The sequence below is a fragment of the Chanodichthys erythropterus genome, chromosome 13 (assembly GCF_024489055.1).
Source record: "Chanodichthys erythropterus isolate Z2021 chromosome 13, ASM2448905v1, whole genome shotgun sequence".
In the NCBI taxonomy this organism is placed as follows: Eukaryota; Metazoa; Chordata; class Actinopteri; order Cypriniformes; family Xenocyprididae; genus Chanodichthys; species Chanodichthys erythropterus.
The window spans coordinates 40,288,713-40,308,846 of record NC_090233.1 but is presented as its reverse complement, the minus strand read 5'-3'; the positions used below and the strand labels follow the sequence as shown (position 1 = coordinate 40,308,846).

Here is a 20,134-nt window from a genome sequence, read left to right as displayed (position 1 = left end):
CATCTGGGTTAAAAAGTTGCACTTGAATACATCACAAAGACTACACCACAAAAAGTAGTAAGTACATTCTGTGCCTAAGTGAGAGGAAATAACTCTCCATCCCATCAGGTTGCAGTAGTCTGTTTTCACATTCAAAAAGACAACTGGAAGAGCTAAGACCACTAATATATACAAACATTAAAAAAGCCTTCTGCATGTGCCTCCTTGACGTTTGCTTGCTTTGACTTAAAAGTCTGGTACTGTTTGATCCTCAGTCATGTAGTGTATGATGCCCAGCTTTTGAAATCCATTCAGAGTTGAAAAGTCATGTAGTGTATTCCAAGCAGAACAGTTCGTCAGAGTGATCTCCGCCTCCTCCGATTCAACATGATCAATCGGCCGCAAAGCAGCCAACGGGGGTCCGACTAGTGACAACGGTGTGGAACACACCACAAAAACTAGGCATCGTTTTGGTGTGCCACACCCTTCAACGTATTCAGCTACCAAATTTTTGTTTTGGATAAAGACCCGCCCTTGTCCCATGGTGGTACCTAGTGTATGAACTCAAAAAACGGCATTGTGTTTTTGGGAATCAGGCATCCTAGGTTGGCCTTTCAGCACCCAGCACACTGATCAAGCTCTATTGGTTAAATCAAGAAAAAGCTAGTGTAATTTGTTAAGCATGTGCATGGTAGTTTCACAGCTGAACAAGACCCCTTATCTCAAGTTATACAGGCCTCTGTTATCAGGGATGGACACTGTCTTCTCCTAGACTGAGAGACTGGAGAATTATGTGGAGGCTGGAAGTAGTATTGTGACATTTTCCTTAAGTATGTTTTTAGTCAATGTTGGACTTGATCTAGAGCAGGAGAGAAGAGGAATACTCACTCGATAGTGAAAGATGGCTTGCCATGGCAAGCCATGGGCTCAATCTGTGCACAGCTTGAGCCCATGACTACAAAGCCATGGGTCACTTTATGGAGGCCTGTTTGAAGGGAACTTTGTGAAAAGTTGTGGTCAGTTACACTTTACATAAATGATCTCCAATTACTAGTTGTTTTTCTCGCACTGAAGCACTTCTTCTGTAATGAGAGGTCAACATGTATTGATCAAACAGACAATCTTCCTGTCATGTCATTTATTAGATGAGGAAGGACTGATCTCGCTTTCATCAAAAGCTCTTCAGAAGTATTTCTAGCTTTTGATATCAGTTACCTAAGGGTAGGGACACACCAAACCAACACCAAAGAACTAGCACTGATAAAAGCCGACTGTGTTGACGCTTTGTGTCGCCTGCGCCGGGGAAAAAAAACTGCACGTGAACACACCGAGATAGCTACAGCTGACAGCCAGCACACACGTTCTGTACCTGCGTGTAAGGAGACCACTGTCTATTTCTTTCATATATATTCGTCTATATTCGTAATTCAGAAAGGGAGACCAGCACTGCAGGCTGTAGATATACAAACCATAAACAAAGCAGTGCATGCTTACCGTTTTGAATATCATTCATGCTGATCACTTTCTATATTCCACTCTGCTCACGTTGATATTAAACATTCGCCCAGGAACACTCAGCTACATCATGTAAAATTAGAGCAGCCTTCTGTCTGTACTGCCTTGACGTGTTTTTTCACTGTTTTGCTATTATTCTCACGCTTCGACTCATTCACTAAACTGAACAGCCAATCAAAGTTCTTTCTCGCCCAACACCGATTTTACATGCTGAATCGGCCCCCCAAAACCCACAGACGGCGTCCGACTAGAGCCAACGGTGAAGAACATACTGGGAAAACTTAGTCTGCCAATGCTTAAAAATGGTCTGTATCTTTTGCAGTGCATTGTGGAGGCTACAGTATATCCATGCCATGTTGTAGTAAATGGTTTCCGACTATGTGTGCTTACTCTGTTACAAGGGCATGGTTACATCATTGGCAGAATATCATTACATCAAGGGCTGTCTGTGGATGTCCCATAATCATGTGTTGTATCGACTGAATGGGAATGTTGTTACTAGTGTCCCCACAAGAATGGAAGCCCTTCCAGTTAGATTCTTTATGAAAAGCACTGTGGCAGTACCATGGTACAGCGATGGTCATGATATTCACATGGGATATTTCTTATTATTATCATCAGTGTTGTGCTGTTTAACATTTTTGTGAAGGCCATGAAACATTTTTTTCAGGAGTCTTTGAATATAAAGTTCAAAAGAACAGTGTTTATTTGAAACCGAAATATATTTGTATTTTATGCATGCTTGCTGAATAAAAGTATTAACTTCAAAAGAAAAAAAGTCTTATTGACCTAAAACTTTGAACTGTAGTGCATATGCTATAATTAGCCATTTATGTTTTTTTTTGTTTTTTTTTAAAGGTTATTTTTCTGCAGTGCAAGCAGTTTGTTTTTCTGTTTTAATAGGATCTCATTAATTGGCTGACTTTCTTCTTTCAGATGAATACAATCAGAGATATATTTAAAAATATCTTGGCTCTTCCAATCTATATAATGGCAGTGAATGGGGGGCCCGATTTTGAGATAAAAGATATCCACATGGCTACGGGGGTTAATAAAGGCCTTCTGAAGCGGGGAGATGGTTTTTTGTAAGAAAAATATCCATATTTATAAAATAAAATAAAATAACTAGCTTCTGGCAGAGGACCGTAGGCATACTGTGCAAGTTGACTTACACCACAAGAGTAACCCGTGACGTTATGTATGACGCAGGATGTAGGAGTAGCGTAAGCTTAGACGGCTCTCACGGTTTAAACAGATAGAGCTGGGCAACAAACTCAAGCTCCTCTTCTCTTATATTGAAATCCTCCAACATTTCTCTTTAAAATTTCTTGTTTTAGACTTCTAATTCCTGACCGGTGTTTTGTTTTGCTCTATCCTCTGCGCTTCCACATTCGTCATTACGTCATGCGTCGGATCAGGGGTTACTCTTCCGCCGCAAATCGATGCGTATGGCCATCTGCCAGAAGCTAGCTATTATAGTTAATAAAGTTTTAAATAGCGATTTATATATTTTTTACAAAAAACCATTGCTTTGCTTCAGAAGGCCTTTATTAAGAAGGCCCCCTGGGGCCATGTGGAGTACATTAAAGATCGATGGATGCACTTTTTTTTGCTTCAAGATTGGACCTCCCATTCACTGCCATTATAGAGCCAGGATCTTTTTAAAGATATATCCGATTGTGTTTGTCTGATAGAAAATGGTCATATACACCTAGGATGGCTTGAAGGTGAGAAAATCATGGTATAATTTTCATTTTTGGGTGAACTATCCCTCTAAGCACCAAATCAGTATATTAGAATGATTTCTGAAGGATCATGTGACACTGAAGACTGTAATGATGCATCACAGGAATAAATTACATTTTAAAATATATTCACGCTTCAAAAAGAGCTTCTGCGCAAAAATATGGAATGCAGAAATGTAGATTTCCTATAGCCCTTTCTCTTACACACACTGTCTATTTGTGCTTTTTTTACCCCCTCTTTCTGCTTTACTCGGAATACATAATGAAAAGACTTTCTTAGACTTTGTTAATGTTGATATCTCCATGCTGCTCGGTGAATACATAAAACAGATTTCCACCACATAAATGCAGTCTTCTCAAAATGCTTATCCAAGTGGTATGGCACAATTTAGGGCTTGTCATAAAACAGAGGATGAGCTTGAATTAATTAGACATGCACAATTATCTTTCCAGACAGTAGTCTCTGGTTTTGAGAGGTGAAACATGTTGAAACATGAGGGGTGAAATATGTTTGTATTCCAAGCTGAGAGTTGCAGACAAAAACTGGTGCTCTTGGCAACACCCTCCGCCCCTCGGAAACAACAAAGGTCTTTTCTTTTCTCCCTCTAAGGACGCTCTTTATGCTCTAAATTCCCAATCCCTCATTTCACCCTCATGGATGCCGTCTCTCTTGTCTCATCTTTCCCCCCCTCTTGCATTGACGGCCTGTGAGAAATCCTCCTTCTCTTTCCCTCTTCTATTGGTGTTTTTCTGTCTGACGTCATCGTTTAGTGGCTGTAGGTGTCATGTACACTTGACCCTGTCTGCTAGCGTAGCTTCAGTGTTGAGGTAAACTACCACAGAGAGAGCTATTCCAAGCTTTGACTGCCTGCCATAACAGGGGCTTTATGGAGTCCAGCTGGTTCAGTTTCTTTCACATATGGACCTTTGCCTAGGAGGCTTTATTAGTGTAACCTGCCCTCATTTTATGTCCAAAAACTCTTATTTGAATTTAAAAGGCAATTAATTTTACTAAAGAGAAGGTGGTTTGTTTTGACGGAGGGAATAGTTTGATTTATTTTTGTTCACGTAGTATGTTTCCTGGAATGAAAACACAGAAGTGATTAATCCCTTCTGTTTTGCTGTCTCATTCTTATGAAAGCAGTGGATGTGAAAGAGACTCCATTAAGGTTTGGCACTGCTGGGATTCTTTTGCCTTGTCTTAAGACCCATTCACACCAAAAAAGATAACTATAGAAATAACTAACTACCCTGTTGTTCAAAAGTTTGGGATCAAATTTAATAAATTGTAAATTAATTAATACTTTTATTCAGAAAGGATACATTAAATCAGGGATGGACAACTCCGGTCCTGGAGGGCCAGTGTCCAGCAGAGTTTAGCTCCAACCCTAATCAAACACACCTGAACCAGCTAATCAAGGTCTTTAGGATTAGTAGAAAGTTATAGGCAAGTGAGTTTTTATCAGGGATGGAGATAAACTCTGCAGGACACTGGCCCTCCAGGACCGGAGTTGTCCATCCCTGCATTAAATTGATCAAAAGTGACAAACATATGAAAAAAGTTTCAAATATATGTTGTTCTTTTGAATTTTGATACTGAAAAAAAAAAAAGTATGATTATTTCCACAAACAAATATTAACCTCAACTGTTTTAAACACAGACAAAAATGAGAAATGTTTCTTGAGAACTTTGGAGCGTTAATAATTTTGGATCCATTGTGAGGAGACCAGTTTTTGTATGGTAGCCTGTGCATACTGGTTCAGACTGGATCTGCAATGAAAAAGTGCTTGGGCTGTGCATGTGTGTGTGAGAGAGAGAGAGAGAGAGAAGGAATCATTGGCTAGATTGAGCTGAGTCCTATAACTTCCTGACTTGCTTTAAAAGCGGCTGATGGGATTTTATTCTCTCGCATCAGTGTTTCATTGGCACCGGTAGCAGGATCCTGCTCTGATTAGTGTCAGAGGCGAGACTGCTGCAGGTGACATGGCAGGGAAAAGTGAAGCTCTGACCCACCTGCAGCATTTAGTTTCAGTCACGTCCACCTGAGCCCCTTTAGAGCAGAGTGATGATATCACTGGTCTACCATATATGCTTATCAGGGTTTCACCTGAGACCCAAAACTGTGTAGTGAGATGCAAAAAAACAAAAAACAAAAAAAAACCACTTTTTCTTTTGAACTCTTTATTCGTAAAATGATCCAAAAAAAAAAATGTATCACCATTTCCATAAAAAATATTAAGCAGCACAACTGTTTACAATATTGATAATAATAAGAAATGTTACTTGTGAACCAAATCTGCATTTTAAAATTATTTCTGAAGGATCATGTGACACTGAAGACTGGAGTAAAGACTGCATTTTTAGCTTTACCTTCACAGAAATAGATTATATTTTAAAATATATTAAAATATTTAAAGAGACTTCTTTCAAGAACATTAAAAAATCTTACCGACCCCAGTCTCTGAACAGTAGAGTATAATCATCTGTAGTAATGCAAAATGGGTTATTCATGTACAAAGCAGGAAGTTCAAGCTTAGACCTCAGACTTTGATTTACAGGCTCTGTTGTAATCCTTATTTGGCCATTCATTGAGTTTTCAGATGATGATGATTTTTTTAAACATGGTACGAGTGAAAGAATTGCATCAAAACACATAGACATTAGAGTGACCCCCCCTCCCCCCAAATCTATCCGTTACCAAAATTGTGAAATAGTAAACAGTTTGCCAGTTATTTGCTTTACCTTAGTAAAATAAAAAAATATATAAATTTTTAAATTCAAAATTTTAAATACGTTTATTTCATACTAAAGTATGCCTCAAATTTATTTACATATTTAATGACACATCACTTAAGACTTATATAAAATAATAATTCAACTTTATTTGGAGTATTTAATGTATTTCGACAACATTTTTAGTATGTTTTTTTTCACTAGGTTAGTCAGTGCTTGAATGGGGAAATAGAAACACAATCTGCTCATCATCTGAATTTGAATCCCTCCCCTTATCTGCTTCTGCAGAAAACTGTGGACTGTATGACCACCATGTCGGTGCCCTCGACGCTGGTCAAATGCCTATATTTGTTTTTTGACCTGCCCCACATGCCCGAGGTTCCTGCCGCCACCCAGACTGAGCTTCCTCTGGCAGACCGCAGAGCTCTTCTACAGAAAGTCTTTGTCCAGGTCTGTCCGTCTTTAGGAACAGCATTGTCTCCACAAAATACCAATAAAAGACACACATTGACACCAACTCTGACTTTCTCTCCTGGTTGTGGGTTTGCTCTGCTCAGATCTTAGTGAAGCTGTGCAGTTTCGTGTCTCCGGCAGAGGAGCTGGCCCAGAAGGATGATCTACAGCTGCTCTTCAGTGCCATCACCTCCTGGTGTCCCCCCCACAACCTACCCTGGAGGAAGAGCGCAGGAGAGGTGCTCACCACCATCTCCCGACACGGCCTCAGCGTCAATGTCGTCAAGTACATCCACGGTTAGTTGAAATGATGATGATTTGACTTCCTACTGCTTTCACTGTGGTTCTCTGCTGTTGCTGTGCATGGATGCATAATACTGAGAATGTTTTGCTGCTTGCATCTTATGAACCCTAGTAACATTTTAACCTTACATAACCATTTAACTGTTACTATTGTGCTTTTACTGTTAGTGTTTTTAGAGGTCAATGTCTGGTGGTTGCAGACACTCTTGTCTGCAATTGCTTTGCAATTAATGGAGAAGCACTCAGATTTCTGCCCATGGTTTAAGTCACCTTTAAAGTAGGGCTGCTCGATTATGGCAAAAATCCTAATCACAATTATTTTGGTCAATATTGAAATCACGATTACTGGTAAGCGATATATTTCAAGTCTTATTTCATGATACACAATTATCCATAGGCTACTTTAACACTAATACTAACTAATGTAGCCAAGTAAAAGGTCCTCAAAACAGTTACAGAAGACAAGTAAACAGTCAGTAATACAATAAGAACAATGCATAGGCTTTTTCAGATCTTTCGATCTAACGAACGAAATAAGCTCACGCAATTTACATATGAACACTAATGGAGATGACGGAAAACATATGGAGAGCAGCAGCTTTCGTTTCTGCTCTGACAGCTGCAAGACCGGCCGAACGCTGTGAGTCTTCATTAGAAATCAGGAACTGTGAGAGACCATTGTGCTTGGGTTGTTTTTTTGTCTTCAAACCAAACTTGGGTCTTCAGCCGACAAAGTTTAAATTCCGTCTGGCTAGCGTGCTTCCCATAATGTTTAAGTCAGAAGGCGGAGAGTTGGTGTTCTTTTGTGGTTGTTCAAATCGTGAGTGCCGCACACTTCTAGTCTGGGTAAATCCAGCCTGATCTGCCGGCGATTTGATTTCATTCGGCAACTCAGTCTGGAAACCCGTGCATTCGTTTCTGCTGCGCTGTTACACTTTTGCGGGAACCAATCACAGACTGGCTTATCCACCTTGCTCGCTATTGGCGGGTACAACACAATGACGACAGAGAAGAGACAGCAAGCAGCTTTCAAACTCTTTCTGATCTACCCATCTCTCGCACGACCGTCACTCAAAAATAACAGTGCACAATCACAGTGATGCCGATTGTGTTAAGCATTTACCTTATCTGAGAGAAATGTAGCAGAGCGTTGATTCGACAGTCTCTTCATAGGAAGATTACAAACAGCGATTAATGACACACAATGATTCTCTGCTGTTGTTTTGGTGGTTTGCTTTACGATGTGAGTACAGGACTCTTTTACTTCAATGCCCCTTGATGGTAGACAATATTTTTATTATTTGCTCTATATGTTTCGTCTCCCTGCTTCTTGAATCTCGCGCCGCCTGAGCTGACAGGAATTCTTTTTGGTTGTCATGACAATTACGTAGTTTTGGGCGGCTATATTCCGCGTTCATTTACACTGAACCAGAACAGTATCATAGTCTTGACGATGCTGAATGACTTCTTTAGTTAGCAAACAAATTGCTCGAGTGGGTGTAAATGCCACTCACTTTCATGTTTTTTTTTGCACAACCTGCAAAAATCACTCGATGCCATTGCTGCTTCTGCAAACCACGGATCAATGCTACAAACCAATACAAACTAAACCTGCGTCTCAATCAGCTCCCTAGTTCCCTAGGTCGTAAATCAGTATATCATGCAAGTGAATGTGGCTGATTCCCTGATCAGTGCCCTGACTACTGAACTAGGGAGCTGATTGAGACACACGGTAAACCTGTCTGGAGTTTTCGCATTGCTCTGCAAAGTACGTCACTCGGATCGTTGATCTGATTGGGCTATCCAATTGCATGACTAATGCTCGCTGATCACGCCTCTTGTGCAGTAGGAAAACTCCCCAGACCAATGTTCAATTTTAAACGTCCTGAAAAGTGAAGCCAACACATTTCAGTCACCCCCAGATGGCTGTTTGCAGTATAGGTCATAAACCCCACCCTCTCTATGTAAACAAAATGGAATCTGAGCCAAACTAAACAATCAAATTATACTTCTAATAATTTTTTTTCCAAATATGGTTTCTGCCTTTTTAGGCAGTTTTTATCATGCTGATGCAAGTTCAACTGTTCATTTTTTAAATAAGTTTGTTTTTAGTTATTTAATGCTATAAAACGGGGGTTTGGTGCGATGATTGACAGCTGTGATTGACAGCTTCTTTGAGTGAAGTAGTCATAGAGGCACCAACAGGCTTTTTTTGGGGTATGACTGTGGTTATTTACCTTATTTTAACAAGCTTCAGTTGTACTACATTCAGCAGATATCAAAACTGGAGCCGTCAGGCTACTTAAAAAGTTCAGGGGCGTGTGCTTGCGATTGCTTCTGTGGGTGGGACTTTTATAATGCAGCTCCACTTCATGCTCACTACTAATTAGCGCAAAATGTCAGCGCCATCTTGGGGCATTGGCTGGCTTCACGTTTTTACAGTGGAAGAGATAAAGGTGCATCTTTTTTTACAGTCTGTTGTTCAAACTCATTCGACCACATGAGTGTCTAAATTATGAATGCAATCCAGTCAAATGTGTTTTCGACTACCTCTGGAAGTCGTCAAAAGTGGAGCTCAAAACATTTTAGACCCCGATTACACCTGTATTTAGCATCGTCCATTTGTGATCCAATCAACAAAATGCTTCTTAAAGGTGCTCTAAGCGATGTCACGCATTTTTAGGCCAAAACATTTTTTGTCACATACAGCAAACATCTCCTCACTATCCGCTAGCTGCCTGTCCCCTGAACACACTGTAAAAAAACGCGGTCTCTGTAGTCGCCACAAGCTCCAAAAACGGCAACAAAAACTACCTGGTGCAGCCTGGACCACGAAACATAATAAACACGCTCCAGCCAATAACCGACAAGAATGATTTTAAATGCGCGTTCATGACTGTTTCAGGAAGCACGGAGGGGAGGGGGAGGAGGAGGGAGGGTCTAGCTAGCCTCTGTTTTGTTTGACAACACTTCGAACGTCAACAGGAAGTTACTCCACCCAGGATCCCTTAGAGCACCTTTAATATCAGGAGCAAACAGAGCCAAAAATACAAATTGAATATAGAAGAATTTTTCAGTAGTTTTTCAGGAAGATGTAGGCCTACTAACAGTAGTATTCAGATAAGTAACTGCCTACAACAGAAATTGAGTAAAGTAATCAACTGTAAAATAAGACTGCATAGTCTTCACTGTATACATTTAAATACTGATTAATCTTATTATAGCTATTAATTGAAGTTATTAATTCAAGAGCAGTGAGTGATTTTATCTTTGCCTTTTGTTGTTCGATTAACATTAATGACAGACTTAAGGAGTAATATTGGGCTGCTGTCGCTTTAAGACCGAATGCGGGAATCCAATACGCTGCTATACTGTTTTCTTTACTGTTTATAGTACATTTACTTAAGACATAACCAACTGTGTTTATGAGGATAATACGTTGGATAATAATAGCATAATACCAGGATAATAATGGCATTTTTGTGTGTAGGCTATTTGACTCTTTAGACGCATATCTGAAGCCCACAGTATACTTTGCTTATGTGTGTTCCACTCCGTCTCAGAGCTCACACAGAGAAAGCCACCTGGGGAACAGGGTCTCTTTCACGGATTGATGTGTTTTAATGACGTGTTTCAGACAGTTTAGCTACAGTAGACTGCATTTTACAACACTCACTTATTTGGCTGATTTGGATGTTAAGTTTGGCTTAGGAAGGAATGAAAGCGCACTGCTAAATGTGGCAGCAGCACAATTATGGTTTTACCTTGATTATCTTGTTTTCCTAATCATTGGAATCTAAAAATCAATTAGTATTAATCTCACAGCCCTACTTTAAAGTATGTGAATGTAGATGTGTTATTTTTAGGTATTTATATAAAAAAGTGCTCAGATTTTCGCAGGCAACGTGACACTTTTTGTTCTTGCAGAGAAAGAGTGCTTGTCGACGTGCATCCAGAACATGCAGCAGTCAGATGACCTCTCTCCTCTGGAGATTGTGGAGATGTTTGCTGGGCTCTCCTGTTTCTTGAAGGACTCGAGTGATGTCTCTCAAATACTGCTGGATGACTTCCGCATGTGTCAGGGCTACACCTTCCTCATAGATCTTATGATCAGGTGACTGATTTTTAATAATTTATTGCACATTTAAATCTTCAGGGTTTTATATTATGAGGTATTATGAAAGATAATGTGTGGTCATTGTCTAAAGATAAACCTGGACAGGGTTATTGTGCAGTAATGATCAGATGACTGTGCATTATCCCTTTTATTGCATGCCTCCTTAACAAATATATCAATATTTTGTTGTCAAAACAAAACTGTTCAAAAATTTGGGGTTAAGATTTTTTTTGTTTTTGAAAAGTTTTTTATGATCACCAAGGCTTCATTTATTTGATATGATATGATTAAGTAGAGATATTCTCTCATACACTTGATGTACCTCATAGGTTGGAGCAGGCCAAAGAGGATGAATCCAAAGATGCTCTAAAGGACCTGGTGAACCTGGTGACTGCTCTGACCACATATGGTGTCAGTGAGCTGAAGCCAGCTGGTCTCACCACCGGAGCACCCTTCCTGCTTCCAGGTTTTGTGGTTCCACAGCCTTCTGGGAAAGGTCAGCCCTCCGTAAAATGACATACACTTGACTCTTAACTTATGTGAAAGTTGGTGATGTGAAATTTCGGGGTATGTTGAACTTCAGCCAGGAAACATTGTGAAATTGAGGTCTTTACAGGATTCAGATGGCAAGTTTGCAATGTTGAGGCTTAAGTGGCCTGCATTAGTAAAATACTTTAGAGATTTAGTGTGCTTGTATATTTGCAATCATTAAAATTTTTGCATCAGCTGGGATTCTTTTCTTGCTTGTATAATTCAGGAATTTTATTCTAACCAACAAAGAATTTCAAATGACAATTTCATCTATAATGCACTTTTTAGTACTGCAATTGTCAAAAGAAATGTTATTTTATTTTAATAAAAAAAATTATGGGCATGATGCTCAAATCTTTTTAAAGGGTTAGTTAACCCAAAAATGAAAATTCTGTCATTAATTACTCAGCCTTGTGTCATTCCAAACCTGTAAGACTTTCGTTCATCTTTGTAACGTAAACGAAGATCTTTTGATGAAATCGGAGGGCTTTCTGTCCCTCCATAGACAGTCTACGCAATTGCAACTTTGGCGCTTCAAAAAGTTCATAAAGAGATCGTAAAACTAATCCATATTAATTGACTGGGTTTAGTCCAAATTTTCTGAAGAGTCTTGATCACTTTTTATGATGAACATATTTAATTTAGGCTTTTACTCTCATATAAACATTGATCAGCGAACATAAACAGAAACTCAAAAGAGCCTGAATGACACATAAGAACAAACCTCTTCCGGAAGCACAAACATGCTGTACAAGACCGAACCTCATTGGTTAAGCACGTTTGAGCTTCCGGAAGCAATCAAGTCTCTTCAAAAAATTTGGACACAAAATCCGAGTTTTCCGATCTCTTTATGAACTTTTTGAAGCGACAAAGTTGCAATTGCTTAGACTGTCTATGGAGGGACAGAAAGCTTTCAGATTTCGTCAAAAGATCTTAATTTGCATTTCGAAGATGGGTTATGGGTTTGGAACGACATGAGGGTGAGTAATTAATGACAGAATTTTTATTTTTGGGTGAACTAACCCTTTAAGAACTTGCAGTATGAATTAACCAAGCTGTTAATGAATGGCTGTCTGAACCACTGAGTGAGAGATTAGCAGTATTCTTCCTCTCTGCATTTTCATGTTAACGTCCTCATCTGTTTCTGCCTCCCTTCATCAGTTAGATTACTCGTTTAGTCACACAGGGAGAAGAAGGGCCTGCGGTTTCTGAGGGAGAATTAAAACATTAGTGTTCACTGGCTGTAAATGGCATTAATTGGTCAGAAGGAGGCAAACGGTAGTCACCTACTGTGTAATCTGGTTAGGTTATTTGTTTGGCTTGTCTTATGCCTCGCCAAGAGCCATTAAATGCTGTAATTAAAATAATGGCACCAGATAATGTTGTTTATGCACCCAGTCACATCAAGACTTCCTCTTTTCCAACAAGCCAATCACAAAGACTGTTTATTCCCTACTTTGTGGTGTGTCATTTTCATGCTGCCAGCATTAGCGCTTATTGCAGTGGGAGTTCATAAAGGTTGAATGCACAAGAATTTGTTTTTAAGGGTTGCAGGGTTGAAGAACTGACTTGTGTTGCCCTGCAATCATGTGATGGTTGGGTGTTCTTAGTTAATATTGCATACGGTATGTTTTTCTTGAAGCTTAGTTCAAGAGTATGACTTGAGAAAGACCCAATGAAGTAATAAATGTAAGTAATGAATTTTGTCCTAAGAGATATCCCAGGAACATGAAGCAAGGACATCTGTTGAAGACCTCATATTCACTTTTGGAGGATATTCAGCAGTGTTGTAGTCAAGACGAGCTTATTTGAGGCAAGACCGAGACCAGAATAGGGTTGAGTCCAAGTCAAGACAGAGTTCACCAAGACCTTTGAATCTGAGTCCAAGAACTTTTGATCTTCGCCCTTGAGTCTGAGTCCAAAACACTATTTACATGGTCTTGGTCTTGACTTGAATTTGACCCCCTTCTGGTCTCAGTCTCAGACTTGAATGAGCTGGTCTTGACTACAACAATGCTATTCAGTTATGAGTGAAATGCGTTACTACGTTTTACTGACATCTTGTTACAACAGACTCATTTGGAAGTTAGCATGAATATAGACTTCTGCACACAGATTAAGAGGAAATGAATATATGCAACATTGTGTTACTAGCTATGCAAGAGTCCACCAAAGTTCACTGGAGTTTCTACAATTTCATACTGTGATTAGGATTATGTGGTGTTAAACTAATAATACAAATGTTTGTTATTCAGTCTCCATCATGTTGTTTCAAACTTGAATGACTTTTTTTACTTCTATGGAACACAACAGGAGTCATTTTGAATAGTTTCAAAATGTAATCTTTTTCATTGTCCATGAAGAGTTTACTTAAGAGTTTGATTTTTCTTTTCAGGCCACACGGTCAGGAACATCCATGCTTTTTCTGTACTTCAGAATGCCTTCTTGAAGGCCAAGAGCGGTCGATTAGCACGTATGATCCTTGAAGCCATCGCCAATATCTACGCCGCCGACTACGCCAACTATTTCATCTTAGAGGCGCAGCATGCGCTGTCACAGTTTGCAGAGCGAGTAACAAAGCTACCGGAGGTGCAGTCCAAGTACTTTGAGCTGCTGGAGTTTGTTGTCTTCGGGCTCAATTACGTGCCATGCAAAGAGCTTTTTAGTGTTAGCGTGCTCTTAAAGTCGAGCACTTCTTATGGATGCAGCATCACAGCCACTCGTACTCTTCTCAAGCTTGGGCGCCACCATCCCGTCTTCAGTGATGTCTTCCGTGAAGTTGGACTACTGGAAGTGCTAGTTAACTTGCTCCACAAATATGCAGCGCTGTTAAAAGAGCCAACGCAAGCCCATGATGAGCAGGGTAACATTTTTGTAAACTACATTTAAATAATTACAAAAAACACACATACACAATTTTTTTTTTTTTTTCTAGTTTTAGTAATTTTAGTAGTAAAACCTTTATTTTTAGTTAATTGCCACTGCCAGAGCAACAACTTCAATAAAAATCAGAAATAAGTTTTTTGTCTAATATTTATATTTAATATTTTTATTTTATTTCAGTTAATGGATAAACTTTTTAGAAGTTTCAGTTTTGGTTTTAGTTAATAATAACACTGCTCATAATGGTTTTATTTACATTGTTTGCTTATTGCTTCCTCTCACTGTGGTCAGGTGATGCCAAGAACAATGTGGCTGAAGAGCAAAAGCAGCTAGCCTGGCTTGTCATGGAGACACTTACAGTACTCTTGCAAGGCTCAAACACCAATGCAGGTAAATGTGCGCACAGATTTTTCTTTGAGCGGGATCTCTGGGTAGGATTTACTTTGGTTCCTCCTTTTTTCTTGTTTTACAGTTACATTTTTGGCCTTTCTGACTTTGTGATAAGAAGGTTTAGAGAGAGACAGGAAACGTTTGGAGGGTAGAGAGGGGAATGTAATTGGGCTCCCAAGTTTTGCTGGGTTTAGAAAGAGGAAATGGTGAGCAGTAGGCTTGGATTTAAACTAACTCCGTAGTTCTGGTTTCATGTATCTTCCTCTTTAGCTACCTTTGTTCATAATCAGGGCCACACGGAATCTTTCAAGAAAACTCTGCAGATTTACGCAGAAAGGAAGGAAGTCCTCATAAAGAGAATTTTTTTTACTTTTTTTAATCTTTGTACAATTTTTGTATAATTCATGTAAGTACTTCACAGTTTTAAAGACCCCCTCTAGTCAATAATTTTATCCCAATAATATTAAAACTCATCTTTGATCACCAAAAAGACATATTTAAAAGTTTTCATGTGAAAAAAATTCTTTGTCTTAAAATAAATTGAATGTAACTCTACATCCTTGCTTTATTTAGTATATGCGGATCTATTAATATGCTAATTAGTCCCGCCCCCACTCACTCGCAAGTTCAGAGATCCACTTGGTCAACTTGCAGAGGTAAACGCTGCACAATGGTAAAATAACAGTAATTAATATGATTACCCTTTTGCTTTACTATGTTATCAAACAGCTATTAATGTGTTGCTCATGTTACACAAACCATGTTCCCTTTTGCGAGTCAGACAGCTGTCTTCTAAAAATCAGTATCCTGAGAATAACTTTGAACACCTTAGGATGTCAGTGGAGTAAGGCATATTCATCATTTCGTCGGCTGACTAAGTTTTCTCAGTGTGTTCTGCACCGTTGGGTGAAGTTGGTCCTCGTTGGCTTTTTTTTTTTTTTTGGCCGACGTGTGCCAAAACGTCAAACTTACTGTTAGTGAAGGCGGGATAGGCGGAATCGCACTGCATGACGCACAACAGAAGCGCTCTCTTGCGTGCGCTCTCTCTCTTTTGCACGCGATCAGTTCTCCTTGCGCCTGAATAGTCAAATACACGCACACACAGATATCAAAATGTCCATTGCGTGGAGTATCTCGTGTGAATACAGTTGGTTATGGCTTAAGTGGACGTAAACAAGTGGGTAAAAACTGAATATGTCAGGATATTATGTCCATGCATTCAGCAGCCCAGTTAAATACCTGTCTGTCATTGATGTTAATCAAACAACAAAAGATGTTAAATAAATGTATACATGTTAAATAAACCTATGTATCTGAAAAAAATATATTTTTTTAAATTTAGTATTTGTAATTTGCTTCTTTGTTCTTTTTATATAGCCTAAAAAAAACTTATAAAATTTCTCATATTATGCTTATATTGCCCACCCCTTGCCCACCTGTACATACCAGCTGATATACAATATAGTCTTGATTTGGGTGGTCAGTCTGCATTTGAAAGTTTGAAAGGGTTTTAAATCTTGTAAATCAAGTAAAATGACTCAAAATCAAGAAATTTAAGCATGCCAAGGTCAACTTTAATCATATAAAATGTAATTTCTCAACAGCAAAATTGTGGCCAGTGAAAATGATGAGCGGCTAGTAACTTTGGAAAACCACTAGCCACAGTGGCTGGTGAGCAAAAAAGTTAATGTCAAGCCCTGCACCCGCTATATTGCTAAATATACCCGATTTGTCATATCATCAGAAAAATATACCAGGATAACCTTTTCTTGAGACTCCACTGCTTCAGATCTGTCATAGTTAATAATATGCTAAAAAGCCTCCCGGCACGTTGACATGGCTGGTTACAAGGTAGTTTTTGACGTCTTTTTTGAAATCACTGCGGTTTTAAAGAGAAAATACTCGGCAATGGTGTTGACATGAATTTGTACATGGTTTGTCTTAAAGCATATTAAAAACATGACATGGGCGTATAAACAACATTAAAAACTTGATTTTTACCACAGGGGAACTTTTAAGGAAATAAGGTTCTAAATTCCCCCCACCAAAAAAAAAAAAAAAATTGAGATCGCCCTTTTCCCTTTAAAGGTGCCATAGAACGTCTTTTTAAAAGATGTAATATAAGTCTAAGGTGTCCCCTGAATGTGTCTGTGAAATTTCAGCTCAAAATACACCATAGATTTTTTCTATTTTGGGGCATCATTAAATATGCACTGATTTAGGCTGCGACCCCTTTAAATTCTCCTGCTCCATGCCCCCGGAGCTCACGCTTGCCCTAAACAGCATAAACAAAGTTCACACAGCTAATATAACCCTCAAAATGTATCTTTACAAAGTGTTCGTCATGCAGCATGTCTAATCGCGTAAGTATGGTATTTATTTGGATGTTTACATTGATTCTGAATGAGTTTGAGGCTATGCTCTGTGGCAAACGGCTAATGCTACACTGTTGGAGAGATTTATAAAGAATGAAGTTGTGTTCATGAATTATACAGACTGCAAGTGTTTAAAAAATGAAAATAACAACAATCTTGTCTCCGTGAATACAGTAAGAAGCGATGGTAACTTTAACCACATTTAACAGTACATTAGCAACATGCTAACGAAACATTTAGAAAGACAATTTACAAATATCACTAAAAATATGTTATCATGAATCATGTCAGTTATTATTGCTCCATCTACCATTTTTCGCTGCTGTTCTTGCTTGCTTACCTAGTCTGGTGATTCAGCTGTGCACAGATCCAGATGTCCTGCCCTTGTCTAATGCCTTGAACATGAGCTGGCATATGCAAATGTTGGGGGCGTACATATTAATGATCCCGACTGTTACGTAACAGTCGGTGTTATGTTGAGATTCGCCTGTTCTTAGGAGGTCTTTTAAACAAATAAGATTTATATAAGAAGGAGGAAACAATGGAGTTTGAGACACACTGTATGTCATTTCCATGTACTGAACTCTTGTTATTTAACTATGCCAAGGTAAATTCAATTTTTAATTCTAGGGCACCTTTAAAATAGTCATTAGGCTTTAGCTGCATTACAGCTGTAAACCATCATTTGCTACTTCCTCTTAATTTGCTGGTGGTATTAGGGGGAGAGTCATTTTCAATCTTGAGTGAATTTGATTGGACAAAAATGTGTGTATTGCAGGTATTGTGTATTACATTTTGTCAGAAGAAAAAGGCTACATTTTTTAATGTGAAACATCTGCTATGTAAATTTCATAAATGTTTAGCAGTACACCAGACTAAAAGATTATAGACAAGGACCCAAAGCCAAAAATGTCAGTTTTTGCTTTCATGGGGTCTCGAACAGAAATACGACATTGACATTGCTCGTTTTAAAACTTTCCTGTGAACCTCTTAGGGTTTTATCATAATCGCGTTATTGTACTCCAGTTTTTCCTTTTTTTATGTACTGAGGGACGAGTTAAAATTCATTTTCATGCTCTCAGGCCCTGAAGTAGTCTCACTCTCGGTGCTGAGTCAGGTCTCTTGTTGAGAAACGCTCTTAACTTCAGCTCTGTAATTATTTCTCTTCTGTTTCATGGCTGCTGATAGTCTCAGAATGCTCGCTCTCACAGATGTGCTCATGCTTTATTCATTGGTAGCCAATCAAAATGGTTTGGTTGCAGAAAATGACTAAAGTGAATAATTCCAAATATGGCACTGCCACTGAGGTGATCAGTCATTCCTAAATCTCACCACAGCTCAGTCTTGATGTGTCTAATATTTACACAAACAATACATTGAAGAACTTGCCTAGCTATAAAGTTGAAACCTGGAACCCAAAATTGTTTGTCTCCAAGCTTATATGATACTCGGATGAATTTTTAACAATACAATCTCAATCTCTCAGGTTTGTTCCGTGAGTTTGGCGGAGCAAGGTGCGTGCACAACATTGTGAAGTATCGTCAGTGTCGTGAGCACGCTTTGATGATCATTCAGCAGCTGGTGCTGTCGCCATCTGGAGATGATGACATGGGCACTCTGCTTGGTCTTATGCACTCCGCACCATCAACGGAACTACAGCTCAAAACTGACATTCTGCGGGTGAGGCACATTCATAACTCTGAGAAGAAATAAGTGTGCACATCCAGCCTAAGTTGGTAACAGGTGCAGGTGACAATGGAGTAAATGTAGAAAAAAAAAAATCCACACATTGAAATTAAAGCTTTGGTGTTATGGGTAGGTTTAAGGGTAGGGCTAAGGTGTAAGGGATGGGTCAACAGTGTAATTATAAATGTAATTACAGAAATTAATTGCAGATGTAATTACATGCAGGTGTTTTTAAAATATAAGTACAATGTAAAAACATGTATGTACACAATAAATGCATTGTACCAAATGATTAATTTAAAAGTAAGTACATAGTAGTTAAGGCCAATTAATATAAAGTTTTCCAAAATAGTAATATTGTGAAATATTTCTTTAAAAACTTTTCTGTTGTAATATATTTTAGAATGTGTCTGAAATTAAAGCAGCCATTACTCCAGTCTTCAGTATCACGTGATCTTTCAGAAATCATTGTAATGTTCTTATTTGACACTCAATTTAGTGTTAAACAGTTGTGATGCCTAATATTTTTGTGAAAACCATGGTGCATTTTTTCAGTTTTTTTTATGTATAGAAAGTTTAAAAGATCAGCATTTACTCAAAATAGTAAATACATTTATAATGTTACAAAAATGTGTGTATTTTAATACATTTAATGCATCCTTTCTGAATAAAATATAATTTCTTTTAAAAAAAAAATTCACTTGTCAACAACTGTGTTGTTTCCCGTTAGGCTTTGCTGGCTGTGCTGCGCGAGAGCCACCGTACACGCACCGTCTTCCGCAAGGTGGGCGGCTTTGTTTACGTGACCTCCCTGTTGGTTGCCATGGAGCGTTCCCTCTGTTCTCCACCTGTCATTGGCTGGGAGAAGGTCAACCAGAACAAAGTCTTCGAACTTCTACACACCGTATTCTGCACTTTAACAGCAGCCATGCGTTATGAACCTGCCAACTCGCACTTCTTTCGCACTGAGATCCAATACGAGAAGCTGGCCGATGCAGTGCGACTTTTGGGATGTTTTTCTGATGCTAAAAAAGTTGGTCTAGCAACTGTCTTCCCTTCAAATGCCCAACCATTCCAGCGGTTACTGGAGGATGAGATCATACCTGCAGAAAATGTGTGCCCCACACTCAAGCACTGCAGCAAGCTTTTCATCTACCTGTACAAGATGGCCACCGACTCATTTGACAGGTGTGTATAAATGGAAGTTGTCTTTTCTTAATGGATAGAAAGGGTCAATGTTTTTTTTGGTGAGATATCATTAACATGGCTGAAAAAAGAAAATGAAATCCCTCTTTTTAAGGGAGCAGTTCACTTTTGTTGAGAAATTTTAAGAGGATTTAAGTGAGGATGGGCATTTTGAGTGATTCAGTCAAGTACTTTTTGCACATAAAAATACTTTTAAGTGTTTTGTTTAAAAACAATT

The 20,134-nt window shown here is 38.8% G+C and overlaps 1 protein-coding gene across 9 annotated transcripts in view; it reads left to right on the top strand.

Annotated features, from left to right (window-relative positions):
* Positions 1-20,134, top strand: part of wdfy3 (WD repeat and FYVE domain containing 3) — an 88,921-nt gene that overhangs the window by 20,641 nt on the left and 48,146 nt on the right. For all 9 annotated transcript variants that reach the window (XM_067408166.1, XM_067408161.1, XM_067408167.1 and 6 more), the window contains exons 5-12: positions 6,262-6,423; positions 6,531-6,723; positions 10,657-10,843; positions 11,176-11,342; positions 13,773-14,240; positions 14,552-14,650; positions 18,512-18,705; positions 19,442-19,899. In XM_067408166.1, coding sequence (XP_067264267.1) covers positions 6,262-6,423; positions 6,531-6,723; positions 10,657-10,843; positions 11,176-11,342; positions 13,773-14,240; positions 14,552-14,650; positions 18,512-18,705; positions 19,442-19,899 — 1,928 coding nt within the window. The remainder of the gene's footprint in view (positions 1-6,261; positions 6,424-6,530; positions 6,724-10,656; positions 10,844-11,175; positions 11,343-13,772; positions 14,241-14,551; positions 14,651-18,511; positions 18,706-19,441; positions 19,900-20,134) is intronic.